The sequence below is a fragment of the Phragmites australis genome, chromosome 7 (genome assembly GCF_958298935.1).
Source record: "Phragmites australis chromosome 7, lpPhrAust1.1, whole genome shotgun sequence".
NCBI lineage: Eukaryota > Viridiplantae > Streptophyta > Magnoliopsida > Poales > Poaceae > Phragmites > Phragmites australis.
The window spans coordinates 36,662,841-36,678,530 of NC_084927.1; the positions used below are offsets into that span (position 1 = coordinate 36,662,841).

At 45.5% G+C, this 15,690-nt stretch overlaps 1 protein-coding gene across 1 annotated transcript; it reads right to left on the minus strand.

Annotated features, from left to right (window-relative positions):
• Window positions 1–5,776: 5,776 nt before the first annotated feature.
• LOC133925144 (farnesyl pyrophosphate synthase-like) lies at window positions 5,777–11,819 on the minus strand. The gene is made up of 12 exons (XM_062370998.1): window positions 11,196–11,819; window positions 8,338–8,362; window positions 8,029–8,144; window positions 7,807–7,893; window positions 7,592–7,708; window positions 7,408–7,496; window positions 7,276–7,327; window positions 6,977–7,072; window positions 6,847–6,891; window positions 6,513–6,602; window positions 6,326–6,397; window positions 5,777–6,143 (listed from the first exon to the last, which is right to left on the minus strand). Exons 1-12 carry the CDS (start codon window positions 11,493–11,495, stop codon window positions 6,015–6,017), a joined length of 1,218 nt encoding a protein of 405 aa, XP_062226982.1. The 5' UTR covers window positions 11,496–11,819; the 3' UTR covers window positions 5,777–6,014.
• Between the last annotated feature and the right edge of the window lie 3,871 nt (window positions 11,820–15,690).

Consider the following 15,690-nt stretch of genomic DNA (forward strand, 5'->3'; position numbering starts at 1 on the left):
CAAATCTATATGCATGTCCCCCCATTTAGGGGCGCCAAGAACCTATCACCCTTCCAACGGACGTCAAGTTTGAAAAACATAAACATGTCGTGTTTCAATGCTCTCAAAATTCAAAAAATTATAGAAGTAGTCATAAAAAATTCTAAAAAAATAATATGTAGAGGGTGCTATTATATATCTCTCCAAAAAATTATTTTTTAATTGTCATATTAAATGTCATTATTCTCTTAGAAATTTTGGAGAGCTAGATGATAGCATCAACTACACCACAATTGTTTTTAGAATTTTTTCTAACTATTTCGATAGTATTTTGAATTTTTATTATTTCACCATTTGAAGGAAAACATGAGTATAGATTTTAAAACATGAGTATAGAAAAGGGTGGCAGTAGACTTCCAGCTAACCTGGACCCGCACAAAAACGGGCTAAAGATGTTGGACCGGGCCCTTCATGCGAAACGGGCAGCCCAGACAGAGGTGCACCTGCAGTAAAGTGCAGGAAAAAAAAAGCAGAAACAGATAACTCTCCCGAGCGTTCCCCTTTCCTCATCCACAGTAAAGAAGGGCGACTGGCAAGGCGATCTCCATCCCAGTGTTGATCTAGCCAGGTTCTCCTCCTCTTCGGTGGCCTGCTGGCATCGGAGGGGAGGAGGAACTTGGATCTATCGATGTATTTATTAGGTCTTTTCTAGGTTTAAATATCTATATAAGTTTCCTCGATGTTGTTGGTTTTATGGAGGCCATTTGAGTTTTGCTACTTTCACAATGGAGCGGGTGACTGTGTCGGTGGTACTATCATCGACAATATCACCGGTCAAGAGCCTTAGAAGATAAATTATCTCTGACTTTTGGAGAAATGGTTGATTTTCATAATATCCCCTTTGCTAGGTTTCTGTCCCTCCCGTCGACTTTGCTAGCGACGGAGGTTTCTACTTTGGGGCTACTATTGTCCAGCTATGAAGGTGGTAGTTGTGGAATTGATCTTCCTCTCACTCAGAAGTGGATATAGCCTAAAAATATAGGTAGGACAGAGTCAGCCGCTCAGCTATGAATTAGTGCCGACGGAAATGAAAAATACGGTACAGAGTGGTCGGTGTGGAGATCTCACCGCTGGAAAAGTAGGGTGTTCGTCATACCTCACCCTATTGGTCGATCCGCCTATGCTCTCACTCTAACGAGGTGTTGGTCATATTCATTTATCGTTTCATATATGTCTCGGTTGTCCAAAATGCTGACTCTTGTGGCATCAAAAAGTTTTCATGCCCTTGACGGATATGGAGAAGGATAAGGCTTCAGTCTCGACATCCAGTTATGGCGGAGACAACCGGAGAAGAAGAACATGACATGTGTGCCTTTGCTTGTAATTTTTGTTTTCTCAGGGTCTTATTTGTAAAATCCCATGGATGTACTGCTTCCGAGTTAATAGAATTTCCTTTTTTAAAAAAGAAAAAAAAAGCAGGAACAGACGCGAGCATATTAACGCGTGCAGTGCATCCATGCATGCAGTACGAAAGTACGGAAAAGGGTGAGAGTAGACTTCCAGCTAACCTGGACCCGCACAAAAATGGGCTAAAGATGTTGGACCGGGCCCTTCATGCGAAACGGGCAGCCCAGACAAAGGTGCACCTGCAGTAAAGTGCAGAAAAAAAAGCAGAAACAGATAACTCTCCTGAGGTTTCCCCTTTCCTCATCCACAGTAGAGAAGGGTGATCGGCAAGGCGATCTCCATCCCAGTGTTGATCTAGCCAGGTTGTCCTCTCCTGCTGGCACCGGAGGGGAGGAGGAACCCGGATCTACCGGTGTATTTACTATGTTTTTCTAGGTTTTAATATCTATGTAAGTTTTCTCGATGGCGTCGGTCTTATGGAGGCCATTTGAGTTTTGCTACTTTCACAATGGAGCGGGTGACTATGTCGGTGGTACTATCATCGACAATATCACCGGTCAAGAGCCTTAGAAGATAAGCTATCTCTGACTTTTGGAGAAATGGTTGATTTTCATAATATCTCCTTTGCTGGGTTTCTGTCCCTCCCTGTCGGCTTTGCTAGCGATGGAGGTTTCTACTTCGGGGCTACTATTGTCCAGCTATGAAGGTGGTAGCTGTGGATTTGACCTTCCTCTCACTCTAGCGAGGTGTTAGCCATATTCGTTCATCGGTTCATGTGTGTCTCGGTTGTCCAAGATGCTGACTTTTGCGGCATCAAATAATTTTCATGCCCTTGACGGATAGGGAGAAGGATAAGGCCTCGGTCCCGACATCCAGTTATGGCGGAGGCAATCGGAGAAGAAGAACCCGATATGTGTGCCTTTGCTTGTAATTTTTGTTTTCTCAGGGTCTTATTTGAAAAATCCCATGGATGTACTGCTTCCGAATTAATAGAATTTCCCTTTCTAAAAAAGAAAAAAAAAAGCAGGGACACAGGCCCGATCAAATTAACGCGTGCAGTGCATCCATGCATGCAGTACGAAAGTCCGACGGAAATGCTCCCGACGGACGACCCGCTTAGTCCATAATATTGTTGAATCGGTCTAAAAATATTTTCGTATTTTTAATATTTTAGACGTTCAAATTTGATATAAATTTTAGACATTATAAAATTTTGTTATCGTAGTTATTTTCGTACGTTACATCATAGAAATCTCTTGTGTATAGATCTGGATCTAAAAAATTATCTATTTGAATTAATTCCTACATATTTTCAATATTTCAGACGTTTAAATCTAATATTTCAGACGTAATTAAATTTGTTGTAGAAGTTTTTCGAGAATATTACATCCCAGAATCTTTTGTGTACAGATCCGAACCCAAAAAATTATCAATTTAAGTTAATTTCTATATTTTTGCATCTCTAATATTTTAGATATTATGAAATTTTGTTGCAGAAGTTATTTTCATATGTTGCATCTCGGAATATAGGAATTAACTCAAATAGATAATTTTTTCGATTTCGGATGTACGTGCTTTTTTTGCGTTTTTTTTATGTTGCATATGTTGATTTTAAATTTTACAGATATTAATCTTCGATGTTACGAAGGACAGGTACAACATTCGATATATCAGACGTTCGGACGCTAGTTTTGCCGAAAGTCCGACAGGATCTCGAGACACGCTACAAAAGTGTACAACGTTGGCTACGTACGTACATGCACCGCGAAACATCCGCGCGCGTATGCACGTACGTGCCGCCGTACGAACGTATGCACGGTACCGATCACGCAAACGCGCGCGCGCGCGCGCGCGCGTATGTCCACGTACCTGGGCAAGCCAGCGCTTGGCCTCGTCGGTGAGCTCGCACGAGTCGTCGGAGAGGAGCTCGTCCCGGAGGCGGTCGTAAGCCCGGACGAACCTCTCGCGGTAGCCGTCGACGTCGTCGGCGCCCTCAGGAGGCCGGCACCGCTCCCTTTGCTTCTGCGCTGCCGCCGCGCCATCGTGCAGGAGGAGCTTCTCCTCGAGCTCGCCTTCGAGGGCGCGGTCAGCACCGGACATCGTCTTGCGCTGGGACATTGCCGTTTGCGCCTCTCTCTTTTTCTCGCCTCGTCGCTGGTGGACTGCGGTGGGTGATAGCTACGAGCAAGCCCGCCCGGCCGGCGGTATATATATGTGCGGCATTACATATACTTGCATGTAGGACGCGCCGCGCCGCGCCGCACGGCCAGGGCCCGGGGCCCGTGCGTGCACTGAAGCTGATCGATAGATCCTGCCAGAAAGTAGCTGCAATTATTTACTAGATGTTGGTAGATGGGAATGAATGCATGCCACAGATTCAGTTGATGGTAAAATCGATGTGTTTGGTATGTAGATTTGCAGATGGCTGTTACTTGAGTAACACTACTATGACGTAGGAATACTTTCTAACCGGATATTCAGGTTGTCAGATGCTTAGTTCAATCACAACGTCTGGACCCCATTGTTTAACCGCAGGCGTTTGGAGCCAAATGGTGTACTGGAATAATTTGTCGTGAATGAACATTGTTCGTTTGGATTTTGGAGCATAAAAGAAGTTTCTCTGTATGCACTGCGGAAACCCCGCCCACCTGACTTTGAGTCATGGAACAGATACAGGCCCAGACGCCCAGTGTCCGTTTTCAGCGTTAGTGAATACCACAGCTCACTGTCACATTTTTTTCTCTTGAAAAAACCAATCTAGTCGACGATAGGCGAGACCGCAAGAATACAGTAAACTTTTATGCAAAATCAGGGCCTCAATTTCGCAACCATTTGCATGTCAAGGGCGCCCCTCCATCATGGATCCAAGCAGCCGAGAAAGCGAGTGCAATGCATATTTAACTTCGTTTTCTTTTCCGAGGCAAAAATGTACGTATATTTAATTGAAAATACTCCATCATTTGACATGCGTGTACAATATACTAGCATATACTGTATCATATGCGTGTTCTAACTCCTGACTGCCTCTCCCTTCAGCTGATGGCTGCGCTACTACTGTATTTTGCGCGCAGGAGACGTGCATCATGCTTGCCCTTTCTATAGAATGCATGCCCAATAATTGAAGCATTGTTGTCTGCTCAATCGCATCTTTTCTTAGCACCCTTCGAATCAACTTTCCGATGCTTCAGTTAAGATATGATCAATCGCGGCAAGCAAAATAAGCTACTCTGCACATGACGCGAACATGCATGCAGCTGCAACTGAAAATTCGGGACCAAGCAGCGAGCATGCATGGCGGTCAGCTCGGCAGAGCGAGAGAGAGGCATGCACAAGAAGCCAGCGAGACTGTTGCTGCATCAGGGCGCCCTGTTGATGCAGCAGGGGCGAGTTTGCCTCGGAGCGGCGGCTAGCTCTGCATCGGCGCCAGCCATGGTATTCAGGCCATGCGTCGTGAAAATGGGAATTAAATACCAACCTAATCGGGCATTCTGGCCGGCCGGCCAGGCCTGCTGCCGGTGTCGGCAGGCAGAAAGAGAATTTTCGTGTGTCTCGCGTTCTAGACTGGCCAATAAAACATACACGCGTTACTGATCAAGTTTTTTTCTGGATCCAGCCTCCAAGCTGTGTGGATTGGCAGCTAGCTACTGCGACGCTTAGAGCCCGTACAGTTAGCTGAAGTCTTGGTTTATATCTTTTACCCATCACGAATCAAATTTAATATTGGCTCTTTGTGTGTCTCAAGACGGTTTTTTATGGAATGAGACTTACCTATCGATAACGAGATTTTTGTAATGATTTTATCAATTTTTAAATTTTATATCTCCGATCTTCAATGGATGTTGTATAATTGCATACTTACGGTGTTGTGAGCGTGTGCGTAGATCTAGTGTTGCAATGGGTTTCTAAAAACAACTAGAGTCTCATCTCTGGCAAAGTGGCAATGGAGTCTCGGCCTCTCAGGGCGAAGCAGGGATGGCCCATCTTGGGCCGTCTATATGGTGCACGGAATGGTACACGCAAGACAATCCAGCCTGATAGCCCAAGATGGCCTAGCCTCGTAGTTAGTCTGGGATGGACAAGGCTTTTGTCGTATGTTGCTTCACAAGATGGGCTACTTGTGCTTCGTAGCTCCTCTGACTGGACTGCACAGCGTAAAAAGACGGGCCGGACTTTTCATGCCATGACTAGGCCCATCTTAGTCCGTGTTCAAATCTTTCCCCGAGAATATTGGTTCCTCGTGGCTTTCGGCGTTTTCATTCTTATAAATTTTACAGGCTTTTGGTGGTTCAGTGTCCATGGCTGCTCGTTCTCATTCTGCTTCTCAGTTGATTTGTGTTCATAGCTAAGATACCACACATCTGGGCATGGATACTTAGCAACACTCCACAACTTCATCGCGTACTTTGTGGTATTTTGTTATTGCATAAGTATTTCATTAAGTCACATATCTTCTTGTGACTCTCACAGTCTAGACCTTACATATATTAGTCCTTTCATTTGGCGGGAACGAACCATACGTACATGGCAATATGTTATACAGCGGAGTGGAGCTGCTCATCACACCCCAAACCTTGAAATGCTCTTCAGGTTGACCTCGTAGTCAAGCACAGAACAGGAGAAAACATCGTCTACTTCTTCCTCCTGTAAATTTTCTTCAAGAAGGACTTCAGAATCGCCCGAATTGCGCGGTCCGGTTCGGCGTCAATGGTAGAAATCAGGTGCTTGTAAACTCGTGACTCGTACTCCAAAAATATGTCCTACAGAAGGGGCAAATCAAAGTTTTACAGAGAGTTCATCGTATTGGTAATTTAGTTTAATGCACCAGCAAGTCATACTACAGAACTAGTCAGCATCCTTCAGGAATTCAGATAAGACAGGTTCAGAAGGCCTCTGCCTTAGGTAACAACTCCATTTCAAGCTGTTGCAATAAGAGTTATACCTGAAGATCAAGCTCCTTGTACACATTCTTCACTGCTGCCACACATTCTGGGTCAGACTTGCCATAGTTCTCCTGAGAAATTGATGCGGTGCATGCAAATATGTGCAGTTAGTACTAGCAATTGCATGGATGTTTTCACCGAAGCGATCATATCTAGAGACTAGAATTAAGTGGATAGTTGTCTTACATATAATATTTTCATCTCGTTCTCATTAGCCAGTTCCATAGCTTGGACAATCAGCCATGAACACTTGTAATCTTCTATGTCCGTTCCAACCTGCATCACATTGAGACAGTGAAATTGAGCCTACCTTTTATTCGAAAAATGATATGCAGAAACTGATGCTGAATTGGCCCTTTTCATCTTGGATTGGTTCTTGTATGCTCTCCTCTCTCTTAATGAAGTAAGGCAGAGCTCGATACAGAAGACTGTATCTCGTTCTTATTACCAGCTCTATGGGTGGAACCGAAGCCATCAACATAACAATTGTAAGGACAAGAGACGGATCAATCTTTTGTACCTTGCCAATCACTTCAGGGTCACCAAAGCAATCCAGGTAGTCATCCTGAAAATTGCATTTTGTTCATATATACTGGATGAAGTTGATGACAAGATTATAGAAGAACGTTTAGAAATGGAAGCATACATACCTGGACCTGAAAATATACTCCCATTTCGATGAGTACGTTTTTCAGCTCAAGGTAGTCGCTTAGTTTCGCCCCATTCAAGAGCAACGCACATGCAACCTATATGAAAGGAAACCAGTTCATAATTGTTATGCATTGCCACCAAAATTGTGCAGGTTTTCAATATAGGTGTTCTGAGAAAACCAACAGTCAGTAAATACTGCAGACTGCAGTGAAGCTCTATGGGACAACATCTGGTTTGAGTATATGAAGATATGTAGTTTTAACTAAGCAACTCATTTGGTTGTCAAGCTCAGACTCACCGGCAGGTAAAAGGAATAGTAGGATGTCTTGTACTTGACTATGCGGCGGTACCTGTCAGAAACAAAGCAGGCACGCCAGTTTAGTGAAATCACCCACGTGGCTTAAACAAACTTGTAAAACTAGTCAAGTACCCTTGAATTCTGTATCTCGCAAGATCCTTCGCACCAGTATGAGTAGTGATGAGATCCAGCATCTGCCCCATGGCAGTCTGCAAGCCTATCTGTGCGTGCAAACAAAACAGTAGCAAAATGTGTCATATATACTAAGATCAAAACTGTCGCCGACCTGGATGATGCAGTACTTTCAGTTAATTACCTCGTTCCACAGTTCCATGAGGTCTAGAAAATAGAACTTCTCCTTGAAGTATCTCTTGATGATGGCTTGGACATGGCACTTCAGCAGGACACCATCGTTTATAGCAGACAGCCCAACCTGGCATTACCAGCGGAAAGGGTCAGTTATCTTCGATGGGATGAAGATCCACATCAATGGCGCCGATTGCCGTAAAAAGAAAAAAAAGTCGAACGCACCGTTGGCAGCTTATACCAGCAGAGGTTATCGCGCCTCGTGTACGCGTTGTCCGTGATGTCGTCGAGCACAAGTGCAGATGCTTGGAGCTGCAAATTGGTTCATGTTTGGTAATTATTCAGAAAAAATATATCATCAAACTCATCTCTAACTAGTGAGCATTGCTCGGAACAAATTGCGAATGGAAACTTGGCAGTGGAGTGGTCAGGAGTTTTTGTGTTTACCCATTCGACGCACCAACCAAGCACGCATGCGAGGTAGAAGTCCTCGTCATCAACCTCGGTTCCTTCCCTGAGCAGCATGTAGCTGTCGATCACCGAGAGCCCACGGTTCAATTTACCTTTGGGAAATGGCAAGAGGCATGTCAAAACAAGGCAAAACTGAAGCATATTCAGAGCACTGTACAAGAGTGAAGCATCGTGTAATTGTGCTGTGTACGGAGTATCTCATCTCTGTTTGCCGGGTGAGAAGCCCAGTGGATTAGTAGAAGACTATGAACATTTCTGAATATAGAACTACGGATGCCCGCTCACCTCCAGGCACGTTGTAGTCTAGCATCTGCAACAGCAAAGCATGACAATAGAGGTATATTATTTCAATTTTGTCGTCATTAGAGATAATATTCTTGAGATAATCGATGAGAGAAGTGTGAAAACAGACCGCATAAACACAATCAAATAATTCATTGTCTAACAGATTGGTATATACAGAACGTTCCATAGATAGAACAGCAATGGCCTTGATGTCAACATGTCACAAACTAGCAAGGTGGCCTGCATATTTGTGCAGCTAGCATCGTTACTTGCAAATTAACATTTATAGGATCAATCAAATTTATTGTTTGATTTTCAAATTTCTCTAACATTTCACTCAAACATATTTATATAGGCATATCTTTATCATACAAAGACATAAATCAAATTCTCCACCCGCTTGCCTTCACGACTGCAAGCTGCCTAAGGTCAGCTCTTACCGCTTGCATCCTTCGTTGATCCTCAGTTTCATATGTGTCTTAATTATATCTTACATGGATTTTCTATTTAAGTATTTTGCTTCCCAATTTGTATGGACACACTACTAATTTTTCATGTTTTTTAATTTCTGTCAATGTATAGAATAGGGGTCTCCACACTAGCTAATACTAGTTGGCAGAAGATTTTTCCTAGACAAAGGTCTCACCGTGCGATCAATCTGCGCATTTATGATCAGGATCCTACCACATAAGTGAATCCTACGACTAGCCTTCGCTGGACGCGAGACAGATACTCACCAAATCAGTCTATTATTCAAAAATATTTTCTACTCAAGTATTTTCCTTCCCTAATCACTCCTCCCTAACGAACAGGTCGTGGCCAACGCAAAGGTGCCATGTCCCATTCGGTAACATTAAACATTACGAGACGGGCTCGTGAGCGTATCAGGCTGCTTCACAGGCGCGCGTGCAAGACCGGTGATGAGACAGGGCAGACCGGCTAACAGAGGTGAGTTAAGCGATGAGGCCTCATTTGTAACTAATTCATAAACATTGATAAAAAAAAATACATATGTTATATGGCTATTATCCTTCAAAATGTCTAAATCCTGATAACCCCTGTGTTCTTAAATTTATCACAAATACATGCACATCGCAAACGTTATTCATGGTCCATCAATCGGTACACCTCGAAATTATTCGAAGAGACTAGTCCTTTGAATTTAATGTAGACCGTTAAATGATCGTAACAATCAATGATATAGATATAGATCTTTTTTCTCTGAATAGTGTAGTAATTTCTCTTACTTCAGAGCGAAGGGTTCTTTTTGTTGGCCATTTACTGAGATAATACATAGATAGATTAAAGCCGAAGAAGAATAGTTTAGCAGGGTTGGGCCAGTGGACCAAATTTAGAAACCTGAGCGGTTTTGCCAAGGAACTACGGAATATTAGGTCCGTCGGCCTAGTTTTTCATTTCGACCTGAGCCGCTTGCCCAAACGTTAACGAATTTGTTTTATTTTTATATTTTTATTTTTCAATATTTGCAAAAAATCAACGTTAACTACGGAACCTTGGGCCTGGGCATGTGAGCCTTCAGGTGTCGTGTGAAACTTTAATTCCTGACTAAATTACCAATTACCCCTTCTTTGCTTTCCTTTGCTGTAAAATCGTCCAAGTATTTCTTGTCCGATCTGATCAGAGGATAAGCTCTTTTTTTCAAAGTGAAGGCTCACACTCACACAGCGAGCGCTTTCGGGGGTGGGCGCCAGCGCTGGAACCTGGATCGCCCACCTTGTAGCTGTGTGCGCGCCGGATAAGCACCCTAATATTCCCTTGGTGATACGGACATGTGTGAATGGAGAGAAGCAGAACTCAACAGCCACTAGAGGCCTGAAATTATCTAGGAGTAGCCAATCGCGCACGTCCACGTTTTCAGGCCTCACCATTGTCCAAAAATCAGGTGTCCTGTCCTAAGTCCTAACTGACGATTCTCTTACCTAAAAAAAAAAACTGACGATTCTCTAGCTCACGGTATCCGTCCAAACATGCATCAATGTCTGACAAAACGGGGCGACGCGGGCATTATATTCGCAGCTGCATGGAGAAGCTTCCTCTGGACCGACTCGCAGCGTATCTTTCGTCTCGGGTTGGTTGCAAATAGAGATCAGAAGCTAAGCTAGATCAGTGACGTTAACGTTTCATGGCATTTCTTTGCCCGTCCCCTGATTGAGCCGGCTATCAAACAAGCTCTAGCCTCCAGACAAGAGGGCGAGGGGCATTTTATCGTCATTTATGCTCGATTTTTTTTTGTTGCAAAATGACACTCCTTTCGCTATTTGTTAGGACAGTAGTTGGCCTAGCAAACGTACAAGCTGGCAGGACACTAGTGGAGGCTCGCACATCCTTGGGGTTAGAAATCTCTCGTCTATATATGCATAGATCATTAGGGAAGTTCAGCGATATTTTTTGTGGTGCTTTACATACACATAGACTAGTAAACTTCATAGGCACATTTACTCAAACAAAAAAGAAAAGCTAATGGCGGCACACTATAATAAACATTTCAGTTCTGCTAGTTTTCAAGTGCTTAAAACCTACTTATTTTTCAATCAACCTAAAGCTCTTGATCGACATCCAACTACTTATCGGTAGAGATGGTTGAATTTATAAAAGGTATAGAAAGGTCGTTGAAATAAACCCTAAGTAATTGAGTTGATGCTGTTATCCCAAGCGTTTTCCAATCATACGGTGCATCAAATATTCAAATGTGATCGTGTACATCTGAGAATGTAAGCATATACCGCGAATGTTCACTCAGTGCACCTATACGACCATGAATGTTGGAAAAAAGACGTAGATCTGCCGTGCGCGTTTATAGCGAGCGCACCACGAGCGGCGGGCACGTTCTTACGTACCTTGGCGACCCACTGCCTGGTCTCCTCGGTGAAGTCGAAGTTGAAGGCGCGGTCGTTGAGCAGCTCGCTCTTGAGCCGCTCGTACGCGCGCAGGAACCTCTCCTTCGTCTGCTGCCCGCCCGCGCCCTGCTCCGGCGCCGACCCCGCGTGGAGGCGGAGCAGCTCCTTGAACTCGTCCTCCAGCCGCGACGCCCGCCGGATGATCTCGCCGGGGTTCGCCAGTGCCGCCAGCGACGACAGCCCCGCGCTCAGCAGCCCCGACGTCACGTTCGACGCGATCGACGCTGCCAGGGCGCCCATCTCCTCTCTGTCCCTCGGCGTCGCGGTCGTGTTTGATCGATCGATCTGCGTGACGATCCGATCGACGGGGGGATGTGTGTATCAGGTGGCGATATGGGAGATGAGCGTACGTACGTCGAGGCGCGCGCGCGTCGTGCGTGGAAACTACACTGCAGCTTGGGTTTTTAGATGTGTAACCTACTCGAGCTGACTGGTCAGTGACTCTAGTGGATAGATGGCCGGGGCTATCGCTCGAGTGAGTGGCGTTGGCTGCAGATTACTAGCAAACAAGTGCTCTGCGGCGAGAAGCGTCTGCTATTGGGTGGTGCTCGCTGCGAAAGCAGGGCATGAGACGACGCGCCCCAGATATAGGCAGCTAGCGATGTCGTGAGCGTTCTCCAAATGTGACGGTGTGAGTGAGTGATCACAAGTCTCTAATGCGACGGTTCATTAGTCAGTCATTAGTCGAACACCACAGCTTTTGCGCTGCTTTCAGAGGCAAGACGTCCACATGCACCTCTCATGGTCGTGGACTCGTAGTATATTTTTTCTGTAAAGGCACATTTCATGGAGCCTTTTTTTCTGGCTCCTGGCTCTCTGCCATGGAGGTCTAGAAGACGCGAGCCTGAAAACGAAAGGAAAAGCAACGAGAAACACGTACGTTCTCTTGTGAACTACGGACTTGTGGCATATTTGCCGGCCAAGCGATCCAAATCTCCTTCCTCAATCCATGCCGATTTCTTGATCCGTTGAGATCTTCAATCCTATTGAAACTTTCTGCTCTTTCCCTGTCGAACGGGAGCACTCTTCCACTAGTATTGAGTTCATAGCAGGGACCGGCCAATTCTGATCGAGCACTGAACCTTCACGGCCAGCTGCACGTTCATCCTGCCTGTGTTTAAACGGTGGAATCGCGTGACAAATCTGCGAGCACAGCCGTAGTTCTGTTCCCTTTTCAATGACCTGCCAATCCTAGGAAGGCACTAGTACGACATCAACCTGTACCGACGCAGCAAACACTGTGATCGATCGAGGAACACGTTTTGCTCTGAACCAGCTACCTCGGTGCTTGCAGAGAGAAGTGCTACGAGCTCGTGCGGTGAACGAACGATGGTTACGTTCTGCCGACCGCTTCAGAACCTGTTTAGAGGCGCGCGTTTATTAATCTGTTCTAGGAGCGAATTATGTTATAGAATATGTTTTTTAAAACGAATAGACGGAAGATCTGTCTATTATATTAAATCAGAAGAAAATATTGAGACTAACAAGGTACAGACAAAAAATAAATAGAACGGTTACAAAACATCAAGGTAGCTACATCGGCTCAATGTGAGCGAGATGTTTCGCTCCCCCACTTGTCCAGATTCTAAACTCCTCTTTGATCCTGAAAATCGTCACGGACGCAGTGGAAGCCCTATGGTTGAAAATTCACGTGTTTCGCTCGTTCCACAAGATCCAGGTCACAAGCATCAAAATAGATTTCACAGCTTTTTTTTGGGTGCCAATAGACTCCGCGATGGTGGACCATCAAGTGTGAACTGACTCCGCCAACGTCCAAGAGGCCGGGGTGATCCCCGGCATTGAAAGCCACAGCACGGTAGAATCTCATACCCGACTACTAAATCTGCATTCAGCGAAGATATGAAGCGTCGTCTCACGAGTGTGCTAGCACAAGGGGCAGTAGGTGTTATTGATCCATTATCGTCTGGCTAGCCTATCAGAAGTCCATAGGCGATTCTGAAGAGTGAGCCAGGCGAAGAACTTGCATTGGGGGGGGGGGGGGGGCAAGCTGACCAGACCATCACGTGTAAGTTGGTTTCTATCAATCCGATAAACTACGCATTATATGCGGAGCTTGTCGTATACTCCCCTTTGTCAGAGAGCTTCCAAATGATGGTATCTTGACAATCCGATTACAGTTGGACAGTGTTCACCTGCTTCCATAGTTGCACCAGCTGCTAGAGGGCCTGACGGCTAAGACGATCTATCAAAATGTCACATAGCCAGGATTCCTGATCCAGGGCATCAGTTACAATTTTTTTCCTATTCTTTGTGATGATGTAGACGTCGGGTGTGATGTCCTTTGTCATGCGACTGTGAAGCCAAGCTGTGTGCCAAAAGTTGGTCTTGGTCCCGTCCCCAAGGGTGATGGTGGTTGCCGCAGCAAAAAGGCGTCTATCGATTTGGTCGCATGGGATGTCCATGCCCACCCATGGTTTATGGTCGGCTTTCCATTCCTCCCACAACCATCTAATTCGTAGAGCCCTCGTGAACCCCTGCGGGTCTTAAATGTCTAAGCCTCATGAGCTTGTAGGTCGTGTGCATCGCTTCTAGTTTACCTTGCACTTATCCCCCGTGATAGCCTCATTGCCAACCCACAAGAACTATTTTCTTTTTTATCAATTAGATCAGTTGTCCATTTTGGCACTTATAGTGTCGTGAGGAAGTAGATCAGCTGGGAGGATAGGACCGACTTGACTAATGTCAGGCTTCCTACTGACGTTAGGTTCTTGCCTCTTCACGTTGATATTTTTCCAGCAGCTTTGTCAATCAGCGGCTGAAAGTGAATCCTGCGCAGGCTTCAGACCGAAAGTGGAAAGCCAAGGTATTTGATCGGGAAGTGCGATCGCACGACAAGAAGACTTCTAAGGACATGATCAAGGTTGACGCCCTTGCATCTTATTGGTGCAACAATTGTTTTTGAAGGTTCGTCCGTAGTTCAGTGGCATCATCGAAGCAGTGCAAGATTCGCGAGAAGGAGTCAACATCCTCCCGACTCGACGAAATGAAGATCGCCGCATCGTTAGCATATAACGAAGTTCTTAGCCTGGCAGATCTCCCTCGAAGTGTAGTCAAGAGGTCAGCATCTGTTGCTTTGTCCAGGATATTGTTCAGCGAGTCAATTGCCAGTATGAAAAGAAGGGACGATAGAGGGTCGCCTTGTATAAGGCCCTAACCATGATGTATGGGTGGGGAGGGGATGCCATTTGTAAGGACGCACGATATCAAAGTTGAGAGTAGCAGAGTAATCCAATCATGCCACCTGGGAAGGAATCATTTTCTCTGCATGAGGTTGAGAAGGTAGTCCTAGAGGATGGAGTCAAAGGCCTTTGAAATGCCCAGCTTGAAGAAAAGTGTCGGGGTTTTTGTTTGATGAAGGCGACGGCATAGACCCCAGACATACATGTAGTTGTCGTGTATGCTGCGGCGCTTGATGAACACGCTTTGGCTCTGGGAGGTGATGGAGTCCATATATGGGTACAGACGAAGGGGCATGATATTGGAGATGATTTTGACCACGACATGAATCAAGCTGATTGGTTTGTAATCTATAACCCTTTCCGCGCTTTCTTTTTTCAAGATTAGGGTGATGTTGGCCGTGTTGATTAAGGTAAGCAGGAAGCAACGGAGGCAGTGGAAGGCGTTGACTACCGTAGTGAGGTCGTCCTTCATGATGGGCCAGTAGGCTTTGAAGAAAGCTCCAGTGAAACCATCCAGTCCAGAGGCTTTTTTCGGTGGCAGTTGTTTCACAGCCTGGAGAATCTCGTCCACTGTGAAAGGGTCCTCAAGGTAGTCAAGGTCGTGGGACTGTAGCTGGATTGTGTCCCAATTTAAGTCATGTTGGCGCCTAGGCAGACTCGCTAGCACCGATGAGAAGTGACAAAAAACCTCTTGTTCTTTCCTTACGAGTAACCATACATCCCTATTGCTTTTGGAGTTGTGTGATGTGGTTTTTCCGATGCCTGAAATTCACCTTTATGTGGAAGTATCTCGTGTTCGCATCTCCCACCCTAATATTAGTGATCCTAGAAGCCTGCCTCTTTCAGCATCTTTCAATAACTGCCAGGCCCAAGGCAACGAGCAAGCTATTGAGGGCTTCCTCGACGTCACCAATGGAAGGTCCGGGTGCGATAACATGTTCTTTCAGCGCTTCCCCTGCAAGCACCATGGTAGTAGGGTTGTCGTGGTTTGGAGTCTTGTTACTGTCAGGATAGGCTCCGTTTGCAGGGTCTAGCGTTGATAGGAGCGAGAACTCGTCGATGCACAAACAATCGGCTAGGGAGCATGCATTAACATGTAATCCTCCGCCTGGCAGAACCATGCCTCGCTAGCCTGACGCCACTTTTCCATGGATGCCTGTAGAGGGGAGATGAGCTCGGTGACGTGCCCGCACACCTGCATGGTCAGCACATTTCGCACCTCGCCGCGCAAGATG